General features: G+C 45.1%; 1 protein-coding gene across 4 annotated transcripts in view; it reads right to left on the reverse strand.

The window, feature by feature from the left end:
* Positions 1 to 18,006, reverse strand: part of RASAL2 (RAS protein activator like 2) — a 295,184-nt gene that overhangs the window by 106,559 nt on the left and 170,619 nt on the right. For 2 of the 4 annotated variants that reach the window (XM_069737780.1, XM_069737779.1), the window contains exon 1: positions 6,237 to 6,497. The exons of the other annotated variants lie outside the window; for them this stretch is intronic. In XM_069737780.1, the coding sequence (XP_069593881.1) occupies positions 6,237 to 6,249 (13 nt within the window). In that variant the 5' untranslated portion in view covers positions 6,250 to 6,497. Of the gene's footprint in view, positions 1 to 6,236; positions 6,498 to 18,006 lie in introns of those variants that run through there. 4 annotated transcript variants of the gene reach the window in all.

The following is an 18,006-nucleotide window of genomic DNA, read 5'->3' on the forward strand; positions in this document are numbered from 1 at the left end:
TTTTCTGGATTTTATTTTTGATATTCTTTCTCTCAATATTAAAATTAACCTACCCTTAAAATTATAGACTGTTCATGTCTTTGTCAGTGGGCAAATAAAATCAGCAAGGGATCAAATACTTACTTCATTCACTATATTCACTTTAAGCCACTAAATACTCAACACAAATGTGTAGTGAGAACTTCATACAGCTCAATTTCACCCATCAGTATTGCTCCCGATCCAGAATACTGACCACACCAATTCTGTGAGAAAGTCGCCTTATGAAAAAATCTTGCAGCATCATGTCATGTTCCCTAGGAACTTGCTGGAGGAACAAAGGCGGATGATGTGTTGTGAACGTACTGTTTCTTCTGGAAAGCAAAAATCGCACATCAACTCTTAAAGGGAACCTGTCATGTTGAAACTGGTGTCTGATCTGTAGGATGAGCAGGATGAGCTGATATGTTTGACAGACACTTTTTGTGGCAGTAAAACTTGTATTTTAGTCATTGAAATCTGTGGTCTTTGTACACGAGTCCAGTGGGCCGACCTAAGACAGATTGGCAGTCTTCCCTATATGACTTTGCATGCAGAGATCGCCGTCAGTCACGATAGTCCCGCCCACTGGACTCCTACGTATAACCCTAGGGATTTTCAATGAATAAAATACAAGATATACGGAATCCTTACCAGCAAACCGATATCATTCTTGCCAGGCTTCTCCGTGTCTTTTCCATACAGAATGTACAACGCGACAGGTTCCCTTTAAGTCTGGAATTACATATCCAACAAATACTTATTAAATCTAATATATGCTTTATATTCAGCACCGATAACCATAAGGAACTCTAATAAATACCTCTTTTCATGTGACAAATCCAATTTATAAGTGCGACGCACCAGCGCGCCCGAGGCACCGGTCGGGAATGTCAGATATGCACAGAACTTATGTTTTACACCACCATATTATGTACACTATGGCGGCCCAATTTACGGCGTGCTCCAGATAATAAAGCATCTTTTTACATTACGCCCTTGTGTGCTTCGTAAAAGCTTATTCCCATGGTTTCAGACGGAAAGCCTGATGAGACGAGATCCAGGAAACCTACTAATTGCCTGTGTTCTGCGGAGTAAGCCTAAAGCAGGTTCTTATGTGAGGTTGAGGGATCAGCTACGATGATAAGTCTGCGATGGAAAGCTCCCTCCGCACATTACACCGCCAGAAGAAAAAGCCCTTTGAGTAACAGCGATGACTGTATTACAAGCTTAAAGCGATCGCCCAGTTTCAAACGCCTCAATTACACAGATTACGCCACAATCCCCCCTAATGTTTGACTTCTTTATTTTTAATTTTTTCTCCTAAATTATGGCACATATGAGGATAATCCTCTCATTACCTCCTCACCTGGCCTGATTCCCGTTTCAGGCTCCATGAGTCACTTTCTTAAAAGGCGAGTAGAAGGATGGGCAAACAACATGAGCTTCATTGTTCCGCGGCATAACGAGGCGGACATGTGAGACTGCCGGCGACCCTCGGAGGTTCAGCGGGTGACAAGAAGCGGGAGACGCACGGCTGCTGGAAAGCTTAGTCATGATGCCAGCGATTTCAAACACTATTATTAAAAGGACATTTCCTCCAAGAATCCAAAAATACGGAGTCAATTTATGACCCTGAGTCATTGTACTCTGTGAAGTCATTAGAAATTCCTCTCCGTTGTATCAGGAACCGGAATGGAGGGGAAGAAAATCAGTAGGATGGCCATCATTAAAACCCATTGGGGTTGCCACCATGCTTCTTGAGATGTTCACGTCACCTTTATCTAGTTTTTTGCCTGGAGTTTGAAAAAAGTTACAGGCAGAAAAGGATTTTTTTGGTGCTACACCCCACTAAGCTTTCAGGTCCCTTTACACGGACAGATTTCCACCCACGATAAACGCTGAACGACAATATAACTAATCGATCGCCATTCGTTTAAAGGCTCTTCTACATGGAAACTGTTTAGGGACATGCAAATGTTAAACGGGTTATCTGCTACTGGACTCCCCCTTTTTAATGGCGCTAGACTGGTGCAAAAAAAAAATCTAGTTACCTCCTTTACAGCCACTTCACTTTCAACCGTGTCTCCACCTCCTGACAAACAACATCACGTGACCACTGCAGTCAATCAGCGCCACTGATCGGATGCAGCCTTCATAATTAGTAACATAGTTAGTAAGGCCGAAAAAAGACATTTGTCCATCCAGTTAAGCCTATATTCCATCATAATAAATCCCCAGATCCTTCTACAGAACCTAAGAATTGTATGATACAATATTGTTCTGCTCCAGGAAGACATCCAGGCCTCTCTTGAACCCCTTGACTGAGTTCACCATCACCACCTCCTCAGGCAAGCAATTCCAGATTCTCACCGCCCTAAAGGTACCGTCACACTTAGCGACGCTGCAGCGATACCGACAACGATCCGGATCGCTGCAGCGTCGCTGTTTGGTCGCTGGAGAGCTGTCACACAGACAGCCCTCCAGGGACCAACGATCCCGAGGTCCCCGGTAACCAGGGTAAACATCGGGTAACTAAGCGCAGGGCCGCGCTTAGTAACCCGATGTTTACCCTGGTTACCATGGTAAAAAAACAAACAGTACATACTTACATTCAGCTGTCTGTCCCTTGCCGTCTGTTTGCTGCACTGACTGCTGGCCGCAAAGTGAAAGCAGAGCACAGCCACAGCGGTGAGTCACCGCTGTGTGACTCACCGCTGTGCTGTGCTTTCACTTTCACTTTGCGGCCAGCAGTCAGTGCAGGAAATAGACGGCAAGGGACAGACAGCTGAATGTAAGTATGTACTGTTTGTTTTTTTACGATGGTAACCAGGGTAAACATCGGGTTACTAAGCGCGGCCCTGCGCTTAGTTACCCGATGTTTACCCTGGTTACCAGTGAAGACATCGCTGAATCGGTGTCACACACACCGATTCAGCGATGTCTGCGGGGAGTCCAGCGACGAAATAAAGTTCTGGACTTTCTTCCCCGACCAGCGACAGCACAGCAGGGGCCTGATCGCTGCTGCCTGTCACACTGGACGATATCGCTAGCGAGGACGCTGCAACGTCACGGATCGCTAGCGATATCGTCTAGTGTGACGGTACCTTAACAGTAAAGAATCCTCTTCTATGTTGGTGGAAAAACCTTCTATCCTCCAGACGCAAAGAATGCCCCCTTGTGCCCGTCACCTTCCTTGGTATAAACAGATCCTCAGCGAGATATTTGTATTGTCCTCTTATATACTTATACATGGTTATTAGATCGCCCCTCAGTCGTCTTTTTTCTAGACTAAATAATCCTAATTTCGCTAATCTATCTGGGTATTGTAGTTCTCCCATCCCCTTTATTAATTTTGTTGCCCTCCTTTGTACTCTCTCTAGTTCCATTATATCCTTCCTGAGCACCGGTGCCCAAAACTGGACACAGTACTCCATGTGCGGTCTAACTAGGGATTTGTACAGAGGCAGTATAATGCTCTCATCATGTGTATCCAGACCTCTTTTAATGCACCCCATGATCCTGTTTGCCTTGGCAGCTGCTGCCTGGCACTGGCTGCTCCAGGTAAGTTTATCATTAACTAGGATCCCCAAGTCCTTCTCCCTGTCAGATTTACCCAAGAGGAAAAAAATTACCCAATAGGAAAAAAATTACTTTTTTTTTGTCCCATTTATGTTGCTAAAGTTATAACCCCTTTAATATGATTGTTTGCCCCCCCTTACAGGTTGAACAATGCGTGTAAACAGTCGACAAAAGAGAAGACTCTCGTTTGTCATCCAAATGCTTCTTTTATGCAGCCTAAAAAACAATGTTCTATCTGTGTACACGGATGCAGTGCTGACGACAATTATTTCTGCGCAATGGGTGAGGAGCAATAGGCTCATAAACAAGCGTTCGATCTTTCACTGGTTGGTCACGGCTATGTTTGCGCAGGGCAATGGTCAGGAATCTGTGCCCTTATGAACTTATTTTTTTTTGGAAAAAGGGCCAGAGCACACAATACTAGCTCTGCCTACAGTGAGTCACTGCAGAACTAGTGAGGTTTCTTTTTGAGGAAACTGGAAAAGCCTGACCCTTTTAGGAGCCTGGTTGTCACCATTTACACGGCTTTCTCAGAAAGAAAATAGACCAAGCGGTGGATCTTGGAGAACGAAAAAAAAAATGGGGCAGCCCGCATACTTTACTTTACGACACTGTTTTGATTCTGTCTTATTGCAGTGAAATTACTCTGCCATTGTAATAAACTAGATCAGGAATTCAGCAATAACTGAGAATTGCACACACACATCCTCCATTACTGTACTCTGACCTAGAATCACACATGGCTTCATGATGATGAGCCGCACTTGTATTCTCGTATAACTCGCCTGCTCCCATGAATCCGCACCTACGTCACAGTTCACACACTATAACCGAGCCATATATTCCTCTTGGGAGATATTAACAGGCTAGGAAGGCTAAATAACATTCCTCTGTCTGTAACAGATTACCCAGGTTAGCAGGGGTGTAATTATAATAGTTGCAGGGATTGCAATGGCACCCAGGATCCTAAGGGGCCCAAATGGTCCCCTAGGCTCATATCAAAAGACATAGACTTTTAAAAACCCCTGATAGATTGGGGTCCTGTTGGAGATTTTGCATTGGGGCCCACAAACTTCAAGTTACGCCACTGCAGGTCAGTACGACCTTCACTTACTAACCCTAAAGAGATTGCATGGCCTATAAGTCTCCTGACTCTGACATGCCTGGCTTGTCTCGTCACTCTCCACAAGGTAAAACGTTACCCCTTTCATCCCAGTTTCTGACCCTAAAAAAGTACAATGCAAAGAGACTGTGGGATCCTATAGCGTCAAGCTGGTGCAAGGGCACATAGTCGGCCTCGCATATGGCGGTACATTTGTATCATTATTTCTTCCATAATTTGCTGTGATTTTCACAATTAAAGCATTTTTTCTCCTTAATAGGTCTTGATGGGTTGTTCATGCACATGATCCTGTGAGCATACATGTACTACTACTCAGCCCATACTCACCAGGTATAACGGGGGTTTTCTGATTTAATAGTTTGCTTTATAAAAGCCTGAGTTAAACGATCACCGATCGACTATGTATAAGCAGTTTGGCTGTCGCTCGTTGGCCTATTTGCACAGGTCGACCGGAATTCATCCGCACAGAACGATCGTTAATACGCTCGTTCTGTGAACATAGCACACCATGTTATCGTCAGCACATCTCGGTGCAAACAGGGCAATGTGCTGCCGATTACTCTGATTTTTAAGCCTGCACCCACATTTGACACGGAGCTTTCCCACGAATGCTCGTTTCCAAATTAATCGCCTTGTTTATCTGGGCCCTTACAATTTACTACATTTATGAGACGCTTCCTCCTTTTAAACTCCTATCCAGGGTTGAAAACAAATGGCGTATTAGTCCCTCTGAAATCCGTCAGCCAATCAGGAGACACGAGGGGGGGATTTAAGTCGCCGTCCACACATTGTAATAAAGTTGAAACAATCTCAGAATCCAGAAACTTGTCCTAATGCAACTTTGTATCACATTCATAGAATCTAAAATGTATCACGCTTTCTATTAGCTGCCAAAGGGGCAAAAACGTCATCGTACCGACTTGTACTAGGCTTCAAACTGTTTTTTTGCTTCACTGTTCAGGATTATTACGTGTGCGACTTTCAGACAAATATTCTGACTAGGAATCAATACTGGAATGTCCCGTCTACTGTGCACTTCTACAGGTCACGGACTGATTGCAAAACACGTGGAATCCCCAGAAACTTGGGACAAATTCAGGTACTCGCCAAACCCAATCCAAGTACGGACTGTTGGTATCGGGACTGATTGTCGGTCTCCGGATCGGACCGCCATTTATCTACAATGCTGCCGAGGCCTGGCCAGGAGAGAGACCCACACTGCGGCCCATTCTTGGACCCTCTTAATATGGGAGGGAAAATCTGCAGCAGCAAAAGCCTCATCGGCAAAGAAATCTGCTGCGGAATTGTCGCCCACTTTACCCTTTTTACATACATTTGTGGACAAGTCACACTGCAGATTGTCACAAACCTCGGCAGGTAAAAGGCCGGCATCATGTATAGGACTTCTGCAATCAATGCTGATCTCATTACAAGCAGCGCAGAACAACTAAAACGACTAATAATTAATCTGATCAGATAATTGCGGCTACGATCCCGCACATCGGACTCTTACCTGTAAATTGCATTTCATCCCGGGATCACATTGCAGGACACCGAGCAGAGACTCAAACACACAAAAAAGGTTCCTGCTCCTATTTGCCTTCCTGCCTGAGAACAGCCTCACATTGAGGAATGCAGAAAATCAAGAGCGTCCAACCCAATGAGATCCCTGATCTGCCACATCCAAACAATGGCTGTCTCAGTGCACACTGACGGAGCCTGATCCTCCCTGGGAAAACTCTGCTGCAAACTCTCAGTGACATTCTAACAATGTGCTGCCTGGCTCTTCCTCCTATGGCCAGGGCGGGTGCTGGCTTTTGGGAGGTATGGGAGGAGGGGGCAGGGGTGGGAGAAACTCCAGGGAAATAAAACCTTCATTTTATTACACCAGATCCTCCCCAGGGTGCTCAGATTGTTTTCCTCTAAATATTGACACATCCTTCGACATACATCCATCCCACCATAATACAGGTGTGTACGTATCGTTTGCATAATATATCGTTTATTATGGTTTTAACATTTATGCTTAAATATAAATAAAGCGAAAACTCTCCAAAAGATCGCCCCCCTTTTTTGACAAGAATGTCAAAATTTAATTTCAGCAGAAAATAAGTGGTTGAAGGGGTAGTCCGACTAGAACAAGTTATCACATATTATCAGGGTCACACTACTGTATATTCTCTCCTCGGAGATAATCGGGTGAATTATAGAAATGACACGCTGATCAAACACTGACCTGATTCCCATTGGAGGAGAAGATGGAGAAAAAAAAAAAGTCTCCATTCTGCTAGCGACTGGAAATCAGACTGCACTCAGATGTCATCCGAGTGCAGTCTAATATTTTCTATGTCCTCATTGACTTGTGTGGCTGGGTGCCATCTGAATAAAGGATCAAACTTGGGTATGCTGCGCTTTTTCTTTCCTCGGTCTGGCTCTGTCCGAGGAAAAAAAAGGGACATGTGCACAGCCCAATAGCATAACATTGGTCCAAGTGTGATCTGAAGTTTTGTTGGTTCGTACTCTGACTGAAAATACAATCATCTGCAAAAGGATATAACTTTTATATGGACTTGGACTCCCAATGATCAGATGACTTGTACGCCATTGATCGCCAGAAATGGGCCCTCTAGTACGCATGCTCAACCGCGGCTCCATTCACTTCCTATGGGACTGCTGAGCGCTAGACTCGTACATAAGGAATGAATGGAGCGTCTGCACTGCTGCGCTCTTCTCAGGGGGATAACAATGCTCTATTTTGGGGATCGGTGGGCATCCCAGCAGCTGCACCCGCTGTTATCACCTATCCTATTACAAAAAGTTATGATTGGCACTCCGGGTATATGGTGGTATATAGGATGGACAAGCAGACAATATAGGAGAGAGCTTGGCACTCCCACAGAACGTTCACGACTCTGGTTTGCCCGGCTGTGGCGAAATTCCAGGTGGACCGAAACGTAAAGCGTGGTCGCCCTGAGCACGACATGCTGATACATCAATAAAGGTCTTTTTTTTCCATTGCAATAAAACAGTGCCTTTCCTATTCTCATGTCTTATTCCACCCCTTTAAATGTGCTTTTTTATGAGCTCTATATGGCAGAATCCACCTATGATAATTTAGGTCATGCTCTAAAGATGGTTCCTGTAGGACGGTGACCCTGTTACATTCTGGTGTATTCTGTAGCCAGGAATCGGCACGCTGATATATATGAAGCCTTTACCTCTATACAGTGAAACGGGCGACATCCACTGTGACACTGACATCCATGGCTTTAAATTTTAGGGCGAGTCCACAGGAACTGCTCCTGAAGCCGAAAATCTGCATTGAAATTTTCAGCGGTCAAAAAGAAAAACTGCAGATTTCGGTATTGGAAAAGGTGAAACCCACAATGGAATTCATTGCATAAAGTGGCATGCTGGAGACTTCTCCGCGCTGTACAGTAAGACGCCGTGGATTTTCCATGCACGGATCCGCAGCAAAGTACCAGCTGGGAGTTTTTGGGAACATGCTCTTAAAATCCACAACTTTCTGCACAAAGTTCTGTAGTCGGTGGATGACATTTGGTAAAATCTCACATTCCCGATCCTGGAAACTGTTGGATTTTACTTGTGTTAATTGTTGTAAAAGTTGGAGCCAACAGCAACTTAGAAAGCTGTGACCTCATCGGCTACAATGAACGACCTGGGTTAGACCTAGCTGCTGCAGAACCTCAAGTTACCCTATGCGGAGCCTGGAGCTGGCGCTGCACGCTGGCACTTGTTCCCTGCCAGCCAAGGGCTGCAAACCTAAAAGTGAAGTCAGAATAATCTTTATGCGATCTTGATATTGGCACGTGCTTCTACTAAACCCAACACACTGGAATATCTGGATCATATTCTCCTGGGATTTTGGGTGGCGGAGTTCAAAAGATTTTAATTTACAGGCAGCAAAACACGGAGGAGCCCATATTGGAGCTGTCTGGGATCTCTGCACATCATTCCCCCCATAGTTTATTTGTTTCTTTTGCACTGAAGGACTACACACATTCTGAGCGGTCTTTTCTTCTAGGGTCTCCCCTCCCCCTCCTGAGGGTCAGTATTTCCCCCCAGCAGGAGGGATCTGTCCTGCCACACTCTGGGAAATGTCCATATAAACTGCAGGCCAACCCCTGAACTATGCAGTAAGGGGGGAAATCGTGGGCATAACATATGGTATATAAATATATATTTTTGTATTTGTTATTTTTTTTGCAGGTTAGTGATGAGAATAATGCTATAGCAGAATTGCCAAGTTATAAATCTCAACTGGGCAATCAGCAAGAATCACATGGAAATGAAAGAAGAAAAAAAAAATCTATTATTTATAGTCCAAAAGCAAATGTTTCAATATTTTTTTTTTAATAGAATTTCTCTAATAATCTCATACATTTCAATAAATGAGTCCTAAGATTAGGATGCGAGTGCACAAGGTTTATCCAGTGATGGTCGGACTTGTTTCAGGCCCTGTTGGATGTGAAGCAGAGACAACTGGTGACTAAATAGCTGGAAATAGAAAAAAAACATTCTAGTGGCAAAGAAACAATGGAAACCTATAAAAATAAATAAAGGCACCTTAGTTTCGGTGTGTGAAAGAATTAACGGGTAATTCCATTAGATAGGGGATAACCTGTAGATCGCGGGGGGTCTTACCGATGGGTCCCCAGCAATGATTGGGGGGTTTAGAACCCTGGGAACGTTACTCTGCAGCCCCATCCCGAATGCAGCAGAGGTGCGCATGCTCGGCAGTCCAATAGACAATAAATGGAGTAGAGGATGAGCATGCGCACCTCTGCACCATCTAGGACGGGCTACAGAGTAACGTTCTCAGGATTTTAAAGCCTCGATCTCGGAATCACTGGGGGACTCAATTGAAAGACCCTTATGGACAGGGGGTAAGTTGTTTTTATTTTGTCTTTTTTTTCAGGTGGGGGTGTAGCCTTTTAAAGGAATCTAATCAGCACATTTCACATATAGCGGTGTTGTGGCTGTACAAGAACTTGTACCCCAATGCATTTTTATTTTCCAGAATGATATGATGAGCCAGTCATGGAAAATCTTTCAACAGTTTTGGTTTTCAGGCCACTAACCATCAATATCAGATAATTTGGAGCCCAATTTTCAATGCGCTGAATAAAGGGCACAGACATAGCTCTGTACTGTAGTGAGCCGCTGCACCTGGTATTACAGCAGGCGATCCCAAACCACAAGCGCCTCTGCCTGGTAAATAATGATTGGAAAGAGACAAATGGCAGAATATTACTGGGGCGCCTTCCATCAGTCGATCGATGGAGGTGCTTGGAATTGGAGATGCCCAGCGATCGGATATTCTGCTGAGAACACATGGGTATTACCGTCCAGGAGATCCCACTATAGATCACATTGGCTGCGGTAACCTTTGCCGATTTATCATCGTAGACCAAATCAGTGGCCAAAAAAATGATCCACTTGTGTTCTTTAACCACCATACGGAAATATAACGTAATACATAAAACTCGGGAGGGGAAACTTGTGGCCTGACTGCGTATCAGCTGCCGGGTATTCGGAGATAATGGATTATGTAAAAGGAGAGGATAATTGAGAGGTATGAGAATAGATTTGGTGATAACGCACGGTGAGATGTTGTCGGCTTTTGTCGTTCCGCACAGATGTCTCAGAACAGAAAAAAAATAGATCTTCTTAAAAAGAAATGATCAGAGAACCTTTCTTACGGTCTAGTTGGATGGCCCTCGTTCCCAATCATTGGCCCGTGTAAGCGGACCGGCAATCATCTGATGAATGAGCGTATGGCTCGTTTGTCAGGTGCGATGCAAGCTTGCTGAAAAGTCATAGTTCTCGGCAGCACATTGTGCTGTGTGAACACGTGTTATACTGCGGATACCATGATATTTTGTGCACAAGAGCGATAGATTTTTGGTCGGCCAGTAACGACCACTACATGGCTGGCATATAGAGGTTTGGGGGGATATAGGGCTCTTGTAAATCGGCCATTGTAGAGGATTATACGTCTTTGCCAACAATCGCCTAAAAAAATCACCATGTGACCTTCCGCTCAATGCCAGATTCATCTTTCGGAGAACTTCGATCATTTGTCGCCCAAAGGTCATGTATTTAGTAAAACTTTAGTGTAATGTTTATGGGGGGCTTAATGTGTATGCGGGCCTCTTAACTCCCCTTGACAAATGTTTGGGGGTGGTCGGGGGGATCCTGCCTTCTGATTTTCAGAGGCCGATCTTTTCGTTCTCTCTGGACGAGTCTGGCAGAAGCTCTCGGATAACACGGTAGCACACCTGTGTAGGGGAAAGTAGGGCCCGTTGGTGGTTGGCCGATCGATCCCTAATGTATATGGGGACCACTTAAAATGTGTTTACACTGGCGGACCAGATGCCACAACCTACTACCGGTTCATTTACATAGGTTGCCTGCGCTTACTGCTCAGTAATGGATCGTCTTGTGTGCACACACTGTCATTTTTCTTGGCAGCACGTGTCCCATTTACACAGGAAGATGTGCTGCAGACAACAATGATTTTTAGGCAAACTTAAAAAGTGTTTTGCTCGTTCATCAGGTGACAATCAGCCAGTGTAATCAGATTGACCATCAAAAAACTAGGGTTCTGGGGAACGCTCATTGACGATCATCAGCCAGTGAAACCGCGCCCTTAAGGTGCGTTCACACTGCGCGATGCACATAACTGCCGGCCGAGAACACGCCTGAGAGTCGGTGGTCCTGTAATAACCTGTTCACACAAGCTGACCCCCCACTTTAGATTGGCTGCTATTGTTCTCGACAGGACGATGTGCTGCCGAGATTGATGAGCTTTTGTGCAAACCATAAGATCACTTTACTTGATCCCCAGGTGGTTAAGACCAGGGCTGTGGAGTCCGAGTCGAGGACATTGAGGACTCGGAGTCGGAGGTTTGGCTTACCGACTCCACAGCCCTGGTTAAGACTTTACGATTACCACGAAACGAGCGTTCCTATACGCTGCTTCACAATCACGCCATGTATAGGTCTTTAGCAGTGGTAGCCTGAAACACAACTTATCAAGATGGCAGCACTTGCACCTCCAAACAATTGACTAATTTCTTACCATAAGTTTTTTGGTTTATTTCTTTAAATATCCTGTAATTTGGAGACCGTCAACATATGAAAGGGGTCTGTAAAAAGTTTTAATAGGTTTATAATGATTATAACAGAATAGTCCATGTGCACATTCATTAATCTAATCACAGTCCTTGATAAATGTTTGGCAATATAATGAGCTGGAAGCCAAAACCTGTGCGGGTTGTGGGTTATCTGCGGCAGGAAATCCTGGTCAATATTGGGTATTCTCTGCCCCTTATCAGAAAGCCAGAAGAGATAAGATGTGGAACAAGCGCAGGGAGCTCAATTAGAAGCCCATTGATTTCAGATTACTAATTGGTCTCTAATTCTGCCATTTAAGAACTTATTTTAAGGCAGGATAATCAATTAAGGTGGCCAGAGACTTGCAGATAACCCGGTCCAGTCTGATCGATAATTGGTCTGCCTGGTAATCAATACTATTATCAGGTCCCCGTTTGGCTAGGAGGTGCTGGTAGAGCTCCATCCATAGCTTTAGTTGAAAGCTGGCGACGATCTAAGGCCATATGCACACGCTCAGTATTTGTAGCAGGAAAATCTGCTGCAAATACTCCAGTCTAGGCAGGAAAAAAACGTTGTGAAATACGCACGTTTATAGTGCACTTTTTAAAGCGTTTTTGTCTCACCCCCCGCAATAGGTGAAAAATGGTGAAGGAATTGACATGATGCAGGCCAGAAACGGATTCAAATCTGCAAGGAAAAAATAAGCAGCGTGTGCATGAGGTTTCAGAAATCTGTGAACGTCGCTTTTTTTCGCTGAAAAAGCGCAGGAAAAACAATGTGTGGACAAGTGCACGCTAGAAAATAGTCAAATCAGCCAACTATCTGTTGTGCATGGGGGTCTCCTATCCCTGCCCTGACGGCTGAGGTTGGGGGGAGAGGTTTGGGCGCTTCAATTTTCATTGCCCGATCATGTTTTTACCTTGATAAATAAAATGACGCCACTATCCCGAACCCCCAGCCTAGGGGGCATGCTTATGAGAGTACCGGAAGGGACAGCTGTCGACCAACAGTCATCTAAGGTGCGTGGACAACTCAAAACGGGTTGTACGAGGTTAAAAAAACATGGCTGCAGTCTCCCACAAATGGCATCACACCTGTTCATGGGTCACATCTGGTTTTCGCAGCTCGTCTCTATTGAAGTGAATGGGTGGGATAGGCTGCAATACCAGTCACAACCTTTAGTCATAGGTGGCGCTGGTGTTTTTTTTTTTTGGGGGGGGGGGGGGGGAGGGGGAGAAAGCAGCTAAGTTTTTGTGATAGTAGAGACTTCTTTTAAATAAGCCCGAAACAAAGGCCCCCGGGAGGGTTAAAAGAGCTGGCAGAGGGCGATTTGATACATAATGCCAGCTTTGGCATTTGTAGCCTGATTAAACCTTGCACTAATGGTTGAAATACATTTTTTTTTACATGTTAATGGTTATTTTATTGCTGTAAGTTTCGGTCATTTTCAGCCTCCCCCAGATGCAGTTTGCAGCCTGAGCCAAGTTTCAGATCTTGCTCTTTTGCGAGTGTCTCTCTCTGTAATACAGGCTGGATGTGAGGTCTGTGCTTATCCAGGGTTCTGCTGTCTTCACTGCAATGAAGAGGATTTACACAGTTGCTATTATTGCATTTTGGAAGCAAATATGCAAAAAATAAAATTTGGTGACTAGCCTTTATACACTACCCCATAAGTAACTGAACAATCCACAATACATGACACTAAAGACCCCATCAGGTCCAATTGGTTCGGGATTTAAGGAATACATATACACCTCTGTGATTAGCTTGGATATTTTCTGAGAAATGTGACATCAGCAGAGAAAATAGCTGTCTCCAGGCGACCGGTGACCTTTAAGTCCTGTGCCCTATATCAGCATGCCTGAAATACACCAGGATTGTCATCCGCCACACAAATATGCTAATAACAGTCTGCACAGCTCTCATTTTTGAGTACCTAGAAAAAAATAATATTTTTTTTCCCCAGAAACAGCGCCACTCTGGTTCTAAGGCTGAGTCTGGTATTGCAGGTCATCTCCATTATTATTAAGTAGGAACCCGAACCGCAGGCAACATGAATCAGAGCCTGGCTGCACAATTATAGCAAGGTAGATCCTCAGCGGAAACTGTTGGAAAAGCTGACCGGAGATGATAGGGATGATGGCGAGTATGATGCTCCCCCCAGCATCACTCCATTGACTGACAGGTCTCCCTACAGACATACCGAGCTGCAGTCGTGCAGGCAGGGTCTCATTCATTTTCGGGACAGGATGAAGCTACGTTCCTTTAAAAAAAACTCCTAGAACAAAAAAAAAATAAACTCCTTACATACTGCGTAAAGTTTCTAAAAGGATTAGAAAAAGAAGGGTAAAATTATATACAAGTGCCAAGTAATCGTCAAACTTGGCACAATGCATGCCCCATCTCTGCCCACCCTCGCTGCTCTGAACAATGCCAGCACTGGCAGCTCATTTCTGCCCACCACATTCCACATAGGTCAAAGCCTCCGTGCGACAATGGGACCGCTGCTAATTAAGATCCTGGTAATTCAGCGCTCACCCACATAGTGCTCGCCCCTCCGTCGGGGGGGATTCTTTGTGAGGGATTTGGGAACGTAACACAAATACAATGTTTTTATCCCCAAACCTCTTAAGTGACTGCGTGTCCGCATTACCTCAAAGGAGATTATACCTTCATCTGTTGACTTGACACATTTACATGAGCAGTACTGTATAGGGAGGGCTCAATTTAACCCCGCGGGTTCCACAGGACGCATTTAACTACACTGCTCAAAAAAATAAAGGGAACACTTAAACAACAGAATATAACTAAGTAAACCAAACTCCTGTGAAATCCAACTGTCCACTTAGGAAGCAACACTGACTGACAATCAATTTCACATGCTGTTGTGCAAATGGAATAGACAACAGTGGGAAATTATTGGCAGTGGGGACCACGACCACATCTCAGTACCAATGCTTTCTGGCTGATGTTTTTGTCACACTTGAATGTTGGTTGTGCTTTCACACTGGTGGTAGCATGAGACGGACAACCGCACAAGTGACTCAGGTAGTGCAGCTCATCCAGGATGGCACATCAATGCGAGCTGTGGCAAGAAGGTTTGCTGTGTCTGTCAGCGTAGTGTCCAGAGGCTGGAGGCGCTACCAGGAGACAGGCCAGTACACCAGGAGACGTGGAGGGGGCCGTAGAAGGGCAACAACCCTGCAGCAGGTCCGCTACCTCAGCCTTTGCGCAAGGTGGAACAGGAGGAGCACTGCCAGAGCCCTGCAAAACGACCTCCAGCAGGCCACAAATGTGCATGTGTCTGCACAAATTGTTAGAAACCAACTCCATGAGGATGTCTGAGTGGCCGACGTCCACAGATGGGGGTTGTGCTCACAGCCCAACACCGTGCAGGACGCTTGGCATTTGCCACAGAACACCAGGATTGGCAAGTTCGCCACTGGCACCCTGTGCTCTTCACAGATGAAAACAGGTTCACATTGAGCACATGTGACAGACATGACAGAGTCTGGAGATGCCGTGGAGAGCGATCTGCTGCCTGCAACATCCTTCAGCATGACCGGTTTGGCCGTGGGTCAGTAACGGTGTGGGGTGGCATTTCTTTGGAGGGCTGCACAGTCCTCCATGTGCTCGCCAGAGGTAGCCTGACTGCCATTAGGTGCCGAGATGAGATCCTCGGACCCCTTGTGAGACCATATGCTGGTGCGGTTGGCCCTGGGTTCCTCATAATGCAGGACAATGCCAGACTTCATGTGGCTGGAGTGTGTCACTGGCCCACTGGTCAATGGACTGGCCCACGCGTTCCCCAGACCTGAATCTGATTGAGCACATCTGGGACATCATGTCTCGCTCCATCCACCAACGTCACGTTACCCCACAGACTGTCCAGGAGTTGGCAGAGGCTTTAGTCCAGGTCTGGGAGGAGATCCCTCAGGAGACCATCCGCCGCCTCATCAGGAGCATGACCAGGCATTTTACAGTAGGGAGGTCATACAGGCACGTGGAGGCCACACACAATACTGAGCATCTTTTCCTTGTCAATGAATACAAATTTGCAACTGGAATATTTCATTCAGAGATATCTAGGATGTGGGATTTTCGTGTTCCCTTTATTTTTTTGAGCAGTGTATTTAGATTCCAGCAGGAGATCTGTACCTCTTGGTTGACTGTTTACACTTGCTATAGATATTTTTATCCAAAAAGTTTTATGTTGAGAGCTACACTGCAGATAAAGGGTATAAAAATATTATATATACGTTCATCATAGTGATCTTAAGCAAATCTGTCAGTAGATCCAAAGTGACCAGTTTTTGCTATTTGTTTCCCACTGCTCCTGTGTATATATATTTTTTTTGTTGAAACCTGCCGAACGGTTCCAGAGACATGGGCTTTTATATTTAGTGCCAGTTTTTATGGTCTTTACAAGCATCGCTGTGGAGTCAGAGTCGTAGCCCATTTTGGTGGAGTCAGAGTCTGAGTTATGGAAATTGAGGAGTCGGAGGTTTGGCTTACAGACTCCACAGCCCTGTTTACAAGGGAATGAAACTCACATGATCCTCGGGGGCGTGTCTTTAGGCAGCTATGCATAATTACTCTGAGAACGACACCCACTTGGTAAAGACCATAAAAATTATCACTAAATTAAAAAGGGCCATATCTCTGGCACAGTACGGCGGATTTACAAAAAAAAATTATAAAAAAGTAAATAAAATAAAATGGAGTACTCAGGGGGAACAGTGGAAGAAAACAAAGGGCAAAAACTGACCACTCCGTAGACATAGCTACTGATTGCTGCCATGTATAATGTTCTAGCTGCGTAAGCACCAAAATCATTTTATAATGCATCCAAAACACACAACATCTCTAGTCATACTATATTGTGTATTCAGATAGTCAACATTTTCATGCTGACAGTTTCCCTTTTAAAGGGGTTGTGCAATGTGGAAAAAATGTTTTTCTCCTAGGCGGGATGAGTTTAAAATAACAAATGCAGGTATATTTCCCTTCCGTCACACCTGTGGATCAAGTGCCAGCCACTATGGGGGTCTCCACCAGATCAGGAAACAATACGCATGCTGTCTGGACGTCAGCATGACCGCTAAAGTCTGTGATTGGCTGCAGCGGTCAGGAGACTAGAAGAGGGCTTCATCAGTAAAATAGTTGATCACGTCTTGTTCTAGTTACCAGACTGCTGACCCCACATTGGGATTGAGAGAACATCGCTTCCAGAGGTTGTTCAGAACATGGGAACGGCCTGTGCTGGATTCCTGGGGACGGAAGGTGAGTGTCACCATTTGGTATTTTGAAAACATCCAAGTCAGGAAAAAAATGTCTTCAGCTTCAGACAATCCCTTTAAGGCTACGTTCATATCGGCATTGAAGGTTCAGGCCAAAGATACAGGACAGTGAGGGAAGGACGGCACGCTAGCACCCCCCCTAAGGTGCTCATTATAGCCATCTTTTGTGATACAGCCATGTGGGAGAAGTCCGAACTTTAACCAAGTCTTCACAATTGTATTATATAAACAGATCCCCAATGGAGCTGAGCAGAAAGATTGGCAGGACCCTGGTGGGTTGTTCACTTCGGCACTCCGTGGCAGCCGGACCAGGGCAGTGGGAACTCTCCTATCCAGCACACAAATGGTTACTAAGCCCTGTGAGGTCCTGATAGTTGGGTGCTGGGCAAGGAAGTTTGCATTACCGTGATCCGGCTGCCATGTAGTCCCGATGACGATGCTGCACTGGGGTTCTGTAAATCTTTTGCTCATCAATTCTAGTTTTCTACTTTCAGAAAACCCCTTTTTTTTTCCCAACGGTAGTGTTGGTTTAAAAAAAACAAAAACACTGTCTTACTCACTCTCCCCAGGTCCAGTCTTCCCCGCTGCTCTCCATGTCTGTTATTGTTTGCAGTGCTGACGTCGAGTCAAAAGCAAATAACTAAACTTAGAATCTCTGCCCAAGTCGACGGCACAATTTGCAGAGTTGATTGGCTGCAGGCGCTTTCGATGTGACAGACAAGAACAGAAACCGGGCAGCAGTGGCGGAGACTCAGTGCTGGACCCAAGGAGAGTGAGCAAAGCGTTTTTTTTTACTTTTTTGAAAAAGCAAACTGCAGTAGGTGGACAGGAATTTTCTAAAAC

Source organism: Ranitomeya imitator, chromosome 8, assembly GCF_032444005.1.
Source record: "Ranitomeya imitator isolate aRanImi1 chromosome 8, aRanImi1.pri, whole genome shotgun sequence".
Taxonomy (NCBI): Eukaryota; Metazoa; Chordata; class Amphibia; order Anura; family Dendrobatidae; genus Ranitomeya; species Ranitomeya imitator.